This window comes from Pipra filicauda, unplaced genomic scaffold (assembly GCF_003945595.2).
Source record: "Pipra filicauda isolate LSUMZ 115617 unplaced genomic scaffold, ASM394559v2 scaffold9_size5747161_pilon, whole genome shotgun sequence".
NCBI classification, from domain to species: domain Eukaryota; kingdom Metazoa; phylum Chordata; class Aves; order Passeriformes; family Pipridae; genus Pipra; species Pipra filicauda.
In genome coordinates, this window is record NW_024105198.1 from 5,032,478 (window position 1) to 5,042,597 (window position 10,120).

At 41.1% G+C, this 10,120-nt stretch overlaps 1 protein-coding gene across 3 annotated transcripts in view; it reads right to left on the reverse strand.

Moving 5' to 3' along the window:
* ECT2 (epithelial cell transforming 2) overlaps nt 1–9,569 on the reverse strand; it is a 30,156-nt gene extending 20,587 nt beyond the window's left edge. The window contains exons 1-6 of one of the 3 annotated variants that reach the window (XM_027724659.2): nt 5,837–5,964; nt 3,306–3,463; nt 2,325–2,404; nt 2,132–2,224; nt 1,058–1,240; nt 421–510 (exon numbers count right to left, since the gene is read on the reverse strand). In XM_027724659.2, coding sequence (XP_027580460.1) covers nt 421–510; nt 1,058–1,240; nt 2,132–2,224; nt 2,325–2,404; nt 3,306–3,435 — 576 coding nt within the window. In that variant the 5' untranslated portion in view covers nt 3,436–3,463; nt 5,837–5,964. Of the gene's footprint in view, nt 1–420; nt 511–1,057; nt 1,241–2,131; nt 2,225–2,324; nt 2,405–3,305; nt 3,464–5,836; nt 5,965–9,232 lie in introns of those variants that run through there. The other 2 variants (XM_039378172.1, XM_027724655.2) reach the window with 2 other exon arrangements.
* Nucleotides 9,570–10,120: the final 551 nt, after the last annotated feature.

The following is a 10,120-nucleotide window of genomic DNA, read 5'->3' on the forward strand; positions in this document are numbered from 1 at the left end:
AACTTGTTCACAACTTGTGCAGGATAAGATACAGTTGATATGTCAAAAGAACTATTAACATCTCTTTTTATTTCAACATTTAATATAGCCTCACTATGTTGTTTGAAGAAGACTGTCCAAGCCACCAGTACTTTCAGGATCATCACACATAATGCCTTCACCTTTTCACACATAATAGATTTGAAGCATGTTTCCCTCATTGATTTAGGGTTAGTTAAATTTGATCAAGAATTGACTAACACCAAGCATAGGCTTCTGTTTTGGGATTTTCTTTACCCTAAGCAAAGACATGGAGCCATATTCCCCCCCTACAAGCTCAAGTCAGGGTTTACCCTATGGGTGACAGAACAGAAGAGTATTTTGAAAAGAAACTTGATATATAGTTTTACCAAATCAAAGGAAAAAAAAAAAGAGTCTTACTAATTCTTCTTTCTTTCTGAATCCTGTAAAGCACAGTACCAAGTTCAACATACTCGCACAGTACAGTGGACGACAGGAGAAAGGTAAAGGCTGAAATAAAAAGTAAGCTTATTAGTCAACAGCATACTGCTCCCTTTAAAGTTTTCACATTACCTTTAATACAGTACTGTTATTTCTAGCATTAAAAATGCACCAGACACTAGTCCAAGTGTTCAGTTATACCTCAGCTCCAGGTCTGTCAGTGTTCTGATAAATTAACTAGAGCATCCCCAAGTTCCACAGGTAGCATTCCATCCTTTTATTTCCTCCCCAGTCCATCTGCTCTATGTGACAGCTTTTGCAAATATACAGTGTCTGCTGGAGAATCACTTGTATGCTGCCTTTCCTAATAGCACAATCCCAACTGGTGGTCAACAACTCCCACAACTGCTGCAGTAGCTGCAGCCTTACTGTCTGCCAGTGCTTACTCGCTACATGAAATATTCTAACACAGTATAGGAAACTTGTTTTCTCTTAAAATTCTCTCACTAGGAATGTTTGTGATTGATTAGAAAAGAGAGATTTTATTTTGAACACTTAATATTTAGACCTCACAGCAGCAGAGAACACTCAGTTGATTTCACCAGCCAGCACATACCTCTCCCTTCTGTGCACAGTGCAATACGACCGGCGGTCCAATGACACGGCAGTCGGCTTTGCAAAGGTTGGGAAAGATGGAATCTTGGAAGTCTGATACAACGAAGACAGTCTCAAACTCTGGGGAATCAGAATCTCCAAGCTCTTCTATTGTGTCTGTCTTTATGTAGGGCACTTTAATTTCCTTAATGTACAGGGATGAAAAGGAAAGCATTATTCAGGCAGCAGACTTGCACTAGTGTCAAAATTCAAATGATTTTTACTTCAGCCCATTAGAAAAATGTATGATTCAGATTTCAGAAGCAGACTCAGGATTTGTGAAAGCTGAATGCACAAGAATATTATGCATAAGAATATCTCTAGCATAAGAATAGCTATGAACTGCTGAATGCTTTAAGATTGAATGTCTTAAAGCAATTCCTGTTGCTTTAGTAGTTTATGTATCAGTTCACATTGATAATATAGGATTGGAAATAGCCAGATAGAAAGAAAATCCCTAAGCTCAAAAGATAAATGAAATTTCAGACTGTCAGAACAGCTTAAGGTACTTTGGGATGCTACTAAAAAGTAGCACCCAACTTGCAACAGCAAGCTTTGCACTGCAGAACACCAGCAGAATGGAAATAGATTTTGTTCACTGCTTGGTATTTTAAGGAGTCTAAAAATTTAGTCCATTCCAATTTCAGTCAATAGTTAAATTTTTTTTTAATGTTTTTCACATCAAGAGATGGAGAAGCATTTCTTGTACTTCAGTTTAAATGCAGCTTTCAATTGAAAGAGAAGTCAATTGACAATTACAAAGTCAGTTCATAGCAAAAACTTATGTATAGGCTGAATAAGAGCATGCAGTTGGATGTCTCCATGGATAGTTCTATCCCCCTGTTAAAAAACACCACTAGGTAAGAGCTGCAGGTATTATCTCCATATTTAAGAAAACGTTTATAAAAATGTGCTGTGACACCGTGAGAAACATTAGCAATTATTGTGACCATTGTGCCCAAATTAAAGCGTGTGCACACTTCAGTCCCAGTGAACATGCTGCATGCAATTACATGTGCTTAATTGCATGACATACCATATGGATAATACTTTTTATTAATTTTTCTTCTGATTTATCAGGACTAGTTTTCTTTATCTTTATTACAGGTACTTCCATTATCTTAATGCTCTGTGGAAGAGGAGAATTTAGTACAGAAGCAAACTGGTTACCACAAGTCTAAAGGCATGACATGTCATTCCAGCAACTGTTTTATCTCAGACCCACATACCTCCAAGGCTTTCAGAAGCTCCTCACATTTCCCTGCTTCCTGAACCAAAACCACTCTTGTTTCTATTTGAGGCATTTCTTCTGTTTATAGAGAAACAAGAGTAATATTTGTGTTTAATAGAAAAATCCATGTTAATTCTAAACCAAGCAATAACATATAGAAGAATACAGGCAGCCAGCATCCTGTCAAGATACTTTACTTATCAGGAACAAGCCTGACAATAAGTGTTACCTCAAGAAGTGTGTCCTTTAATTAAGGCACACCCAATTGACTTACAGCCTAAATTTTCTAGTATGAGGCAAAACAATATCCTGTAATCTACATCCAGTTACCTTACAGTCAAACCCAAAAACTTACTGACTTAATGCTTCCAGCAGAATTAGATACCAAGACTTGCTGGAAAACAGATAGCTGGTATCTTTGTTCTTTGTCTCCATGTATTAACAAGCCTTCAAAATATTAGAAGGAAGGGACAAGTGTTGCCTCCATGTCATTTGCACCAAAAAACTTCCACTAAATTTTGGCTACTACATTGTAGGAAAACAAAAATATCTGTTGTTTATTAATTTCAAGAATTGCTTTTGAATTCATTTCAGGCTCAGGACTATTAATCTCTCTGTCTACCTCATAATACCTATTAATCTGTCTACCTGTACACAACAGAGCAGCTCTAGTTTCCAAACACTGGTGTCAAAATGCCACCTGGAATGATTTATTCCACAGAAGAGGCATCAAATGGAACTGACAGCTTTCTGCTCAACAGCCAGAAAATTCACTTGATTTGGGCTGTAACCCTAAATTTTTATAAGATGAGTTAAATAAATAAGACAGTCCCTTTGTTGATGAAAGGATACCAGATCAGCACCCTTCTGGCTACTCTACAATTCTGGAGCTCAGCAAAGTCCTTTTGGTTTTTCAAAACTACAAAATACCTACAAAGTAATCAATCATTACAGTCTTAAAATAAGCTTCCCCCATTACCTTCAACATCCAAAACAGACCCAGGAAACACATTGTCCTTGGAGGTTTCTATAATTTTTGAATCAAGAACAGAAGAATCAGCCAAGAGGCTCCTCCCAGTCTCAGACACCAGCGTGCTGTTGTCAGCCATGATTATGTCTTGCTTCTCTCTTCAACAGCTGGAAGGCAGAGGGGCTAAACTGAGTTAAAACTGCAAAAAGCTCATTAATAAGAGTCCTATTACTCAGGCAGTTGGAAGTGACCTCAGAAAACAAAACATTCAGACTCTTACTGAACTCCCACTTACACTGATAGAGAAATTCTGAAAGAGCATCAGAAGCCACACAGTTGATAAAGGACCGACAACACATCTGCTACAGAAATGGTTCTGTAATTCATTTGCACAGAGAGCTGCAGAGTAACTTCAGATCTAAACAGCAGGGAAGCATTAACTAGTGTTCATTTAAAAACGTTTAACCACAAAGCATCAACAAAATAAAAGCATTTGTTCCCTTCAGTGACAAACTATTGTAAGCTAAAGCTGAGACCAAGATTAGCATTGCTGAAAAGAAACATTAGCAGAAGAATTAAGGCAGGCAAAGCATCTTGCTAAAATTTGATTTTTTGGGTGAACTGGCCAGAGACACTGCAGGTAAAAAAGAGCACCCAGAGAGTAAAACAGCACTATTTACTCACAGAAAAATTAAAAATGCATGAGAGTCTCTACAAAGTTAATAAGCATATACATGTCTATCTGTATGGTCTAGTTTATTGTTCTACATTAACTGTAATATAGTAGAAGTGTCCATTGTCAGATAAAGAAGCTTTTCACAGACACAAAGTATCTGTGCTCTCCCCGCCTATCAAACCTGTCACACACCGAAAAGGCAGAATTCTTAATCCTCTCACATTTTGTGCAGGTACCCACCTGAATCTTGTACCAGAGAGTTTGCTCTAAGAGACCTGCCCAACATGCAGCACATTTTCTCTGGCACGTGAAGCCAACAGGCTGCATTTCCTGTGATTCATCACATACCTAGATTTCAATATTTGCACAGTGATATCACAGGCTATCCACACCAGCAACTGCAGCTGAACTGCTGTCGCACAATAACCCTTTGTAGCACTGTAATTGAAGTTGCAACACAGCAACCACCTAAATGCTACATTAAAGCACTGCCTGAAAGAGGACTCTTGAGGTAGGAAAACCCCTGGAGAACAGCACATGCTATTTTTCAAGTTGTGTAATGACCATTCTATTACACAGCAAAGTAAGTCAGAAGACCGAAAAAAAAAACAATGGGTATTTTAACATAATGGCAATATAGTAAAAAGTCTTCCAGAGTGTAGGAGATCACATTTGGGACTCTTGGAAAGGATTCATGTCTTCATAACACCAGTAAGTTCTTAATACAGTGATGAGTAATAAGTCAACACTACAAATCTATCATAATTCTAGACAAATTCGGTATCAAATTTGCCATCTTAGCTTCAATTTCGAGGTCCCACACAGCTGTGCAGGCTCCAAGGAATTAAGTTTCCTTAATTAAGTCTCAGTCACCCACCTCGTTTATCTCAGAACAGCTTAAGACAGAGCAAGAGGAAAAAGCAACCTTAACCATAAAGTCTTTTAGGATCACCTGTCCAGGTTATAATGTTACCACCAGGAACTGTTGTACAAATACATCTCTGGCAGTAAGGGCAAAGGGACACATAATCTTGGAAGATTCAAACCATATTGTTAATAATGATTACCAACAGAAGAGTTATATGAACTCAGACAAAAACAAACACTCCAGTTAAGGCTACAATTAAACTTAAATCCTAGGGATTATTACTTAAAAGTCTGACACATCAGTATAGTTCCTGTCATGCTGTTATTGTTATATCAAATAACATGTATACAAACTTACAGAGAACTTCATTGTATCTTTGGGATAAGCCCATATTTTGGGCTGCGCAGTGATTTTCTTTATGGCTTTTCCAATTTATTTATGAGGTTCCCTCTGGGTGTACTTTTAAAAATACTCCTTGTTTTAATGGTTGCATAATAACTAATAACATTACACTGGTCACTAAAATTAAGGACTGAAGGTGCCAGGACACAGAGGAGAAAAAACAGCACACAGAGACACGAACACAACAGTTTTCCTTCACTTGAAGAGCGAAAGTCAGAACGCCATCACTACAGGACGCAGGCAGACGAAATGTTCTCACAGCATCGCACAGAAACCATCGCCCAACAACCTGTGGGAAGCCTGAAGGCCACACAACACCCGCTCACCAAAACTCGTTTGTTAAAGCAAAAACAGGACATTGAACACCTCCCAAGCTGCCCTTTCCCTCCCGAGGAGCCGCCCAGGAGGTGCCCGAGCCGCTCTCACGGCAGGTGCCGGCGGGCCCGGGCCTCCGCTCCGCCCGCGGGGAACCTCCTGAGGGGCTTCGGAGCGGCGCCGGGACTCCGAGGCCTCACAGGTGCCCGGGACACCGGCCCTGCCCGGGCCGCCTGCACCCACCGCTGCCCCCCACACCGGGCTCGGGTTCGAGCTCACCGCCGGCACCGCCCGCTGCAGTCCGCCATGAGCGGCCGCCGCCAATTCAAAAAGCGAGCCGCCGCACTCGCGGCGCCACCCATTGGCTGTCGGTCCCCCCGCCCCTCTGTAAGCCGCCATCTCATTCGCCAGCTCCGCGACATGTCCCGCCTCCTCCCCTCCCTTTTCGGGCAGCTCTCCCTCTCAGATTGGGCGTTGCACCTGCCGCTCACACTGGGCGCGCTCCCATTGGTGGTGGGAGGTTGCCAGGCAGACGGGCAGCGCTTGTTGCGGTACCGAGCGCAGGTCGGTGAGTGGGCGGGGCAGAGACACGCTGTGCGCTGATTGGCTGGCGGGGGGTTTGAACGCTCCCAACGGCCGCGCCGAGAGACCCGGATGCAGAGGGGGGAGGAGCGGCCCCTCCCTCAGCCCAACCCAGGGCACCAGGCGAAGGTTACCGTGGTCACCGTAAAAACAATACTGCTGTTAATAAATACATGAAAAAATAAAAAGGGTTTTGGGTGTGCATCTATGTTTCGGAATAATCAGTTCGTAGGAAACAGGTGCTGCTGGGGGCGGAGGAAATAAGACTGGTCAAGGTGAAAATCAACCCGCTGTCTCCATGGCACCAACCACAAATAAACTTAATGTACCAAATGCTTTAACTGCCCTTTTATTGTCAATTGTTCTTGATGCTAAAGCTTACTGGTCCAGAAGGGAATTTTGTCATGGGGCTCAGGTTTAGGCTAACATGTCACTGTCTCAATGTAAAAACAGTGAGATATATTTTCTTTTTCTAGAATTTTCAATTATATGTCAAATTGAGCTCTTAGATCCTACCCTCTTTATTATTATTATTATTATGTTATACTACAGATTTTTATCAATGCAGGCATTTCCATGACTGATTCAGCAGCTGTAAAACTCCACTGACTTTTTACTATTTGGAATTCAAATGGAATAGGAAAAAGCAGAAGGAGATGAGAACAGGTGTTGTTTATGTGAATAAAGATTTGCTGGTGATGTACATGTAAATTAGGACTATTTTCCTGAGGAAAAGATTTCAGAATAACAGCCTGGAAACTGAGGAGGTCATTCCAATGCTGACACAAGTCAAATTATTACACAGTCCTACACTTGCTTTATTTCATACTGAGGAATTGCAACAATGACTTACAACCAAAATACAGTCTGACGTCCTTTTGTCACCTTTAAGCTCTCATTTGGGCTATCATTTTGCAGTTCCAAGCCAGGCCAGCCTTCACTGGCTTTTCCTGTTTTCTTCTTTCTTTGCACTCTTCCAAAGTCCTTTTCAGCCAGGTGTTCAGTTTTTCCCACCCTTAAACCAGAAACCATGTTTCTCCTAGGTTTGGAAAAAGTTCTGCAGTACAGGAGTCAATGTCACTTTTGCAATATAGTTTCTGGGAAACGATACTGGTGATTGCACATTGATTTCCACTTTACCTCTAGATCTTCAAAAAAAAATCTATATAAAGTTTTGCGTGTGCAAAGGCAGGAGAAGCATATTTATCAGGGCTGGAGACTGTCAGATGATACGTGTATCACTTCTCAGTTAAAGGTTTACAGAAGAATTTAAGTGATATCCAAACATTCAGTACATAACTAGAGGCTCACTGTGAATACAGGGAGGGACTTGCATTAGCCGTTTTTTGAATACTCTTGAAAATCCAGAATTATCTCAAAAACCAACTGGGATATTCTGGTGAACTACCTTAAGCTGTCCTTCCTGGGACTGACAGAACTTTTAGGAATTAATCACTTAAGAAAAGTGACTGTTTATGGTTCGGTTTTTCATTTATTTTATTTTTTTTTAATCTAGTGCATTTATTCTCCCAAAAGGTCAGATCAAGACTGATGACAAAAATAATTACTATTCTTTATATGTCTGACATTTGAAAATCTAAGTGCTTTTCTTATAAAAGGCTCTGAAATGAAACACCCATTATTTTGTGTTTTGTAAACTGTAACATGCATCTGAAACTAAACTTGCTCTACCTTCCAGTTAGGTAGGCTTCAGTAACCTACGAGTATAACTTTTATTTAGTAGTTAAATAGTTTCCTCTCACAGTGACACCCACAGGGAGAAAGTTTCAGGAGATTAAGTCAATAAATGACTCGACACAACAGCTACATCGAAGCAGGGATCTCATACTTGCGGAAAAAGTCAACGAGGCCACATCAGAAGAGCTGATGGAACATCTGATGGTCCCTGGATATCTTGCAAGCATTCTCATGTTTAATTTATCTATTTTATATATTTTTTTAAAAAGTAACCTTTCCCAAACCACAGTGGTTTTTTTGTTTGTTTTTTTACCAAGTGACTTCTTTATGAGCACCTGGAAAACAAAGAGCTATTGATTCAGTTCAACCAGAGTAGCAGCTTTAAAAACCTGAGGAAGGGAAGAGATCAAGCACGAGATGCATGTGGGGGGTCAGTGGGAGCATGAGAAACCCCAGAAAAATCCCATCCAACCTTCTCTCTCTTTTTGAGGACTGAGACTAGACCCAGTTTTGCCAAAGGTTTGGGAACAATGAGACAGGCACCAATTATTACACTCTGGGGTGCTGGGTGTGGGCTTTAGGGGCAGGAGCTTGAGAAAGCAAGGGAATGGGAGCATGCGAAGCAAGGGAGGCAGGGGAGCAGGGCACAAGGTAAAAGAGAAGGTGTGGGCACAAAATAATACAGAAAGGGACAACTTGGTATAAAAAGCTGGAGATCTCAGGAATCTCACTTTGTGCTGCTTTCTTGGCAAAGTTTGTTTCTTCACACCTGTAGTCTACTCAAACAGACCATGAAAATCACAGACACTCCATCTGCTGTTGTTATGAAAAAAGGTTAAAGATGCTTGAGTGTCTGATTTCCTCCCAAATTCCAGAAACTTTCTTCTGCGACCTTTAGAATCAGTGAGGTGGTACTTCAATTCCAGGAAAGCTACACAAAAAGCTGACCTTTTACTTCTTAGAAACGTATTTTTCTTTTATTACCTTTTTATGTCAATTTTTAAAGGAAACATGTGCTTTCCAGGACTCTAAATAATTTCTATGTGACTTTTTAGTATTATGAATTCATTTTTTTAAAGCAATGTCATTGTTAAAATTAGTGCTCATTCCTTTTTCTGCACTACATTCATAATGCACATGAATCTGGCTATTTAAATAAATATTTTAATTTGCTGAAGGTAGAACTGTGACTAAGTAGAGGTCTGTGTGAAGGCTGAACTCTATAGTGTTTGGGATGAAAAAGACTTATTTCAAAATTTTTTCTTGTCTTAGGTACAAGAAATGTTCCTGCATTAAACCAAAATTTGTTACTGACCCAGGATAAAAAGAAAAATAAAAAGAAATAAAAAGCCCAACACATTCCCAGTCCAAAACAAAATTACGAAATAAACATACCTTAAAAAAATAATCTTTCTGGAATTGTTTTGTGATGTGTTAGATGCGAAACAGCATGGTTTCTTCAGCTAAAATAAAGGTGTCCCTGAGTTCCTCCTGGAAACATGGTGGATCTGGGATCCTCACGGATTTACTTGAATTGATTCCCATTGCCTTCCTCTCACCTCCCCAGCCTCTGGGCTCAGTGGACTAGGGCCAGCCCTGCCTGAACACTGATGTTCCCGCTCTCTGCTGGCAAAGACCTGCCACCGTGCTCGTCTTCTGGTGCTACAACCTCTAAAAATGGAAAATCAAAGCCAGCTTGGATGAGGCTCTGATCAAACTTGTCTAGTGGAAGGTGTCCCTGCCCATGGCAGGGAGGTTGGAACTAGAAGACCTTTGTGGTGGTTTGAAACTCCCAAGAATCTAATTTTTAAGTTCAAGCCCCCCTCCAACCCAAAACATTCTGTGATTCCATGAAAGTGGTGGGGTTTGCTTGTGGGTTCGACTGCTGTCAGGTCAGTCTTCCCAAAGCCACTTGGGTTCTTTTGCCAGCCCAAGGTGGGTGATGGGCTGTGGGTTTGGGTGCGGGTACAGAATCACAGAAGCAGCTGGGTTGGAAAAGACCTCTGAGATCATCAAGTCCAACTTTTGACCTAACACGACCTTGTCTTCTAGACCATGGCACTAAGTGCCACATCCAGTCTCCTCTTAAATACCTCCTGGGAGACAGTGAATCCACCACCTCCTGAGCAGCCCATTCCAATGTCTGATCACTCTCTCTGTAAAGAACTTCGTCCTAATGTCTAACCTAAACCTCCCCTGGCACAGCTTAAGACCGTGCCCTGGTTGCCTGGAAGAGACCAACCCCCACCTGGCTTCAACCTCCTGTCAGGGAGTTGTAGAGAG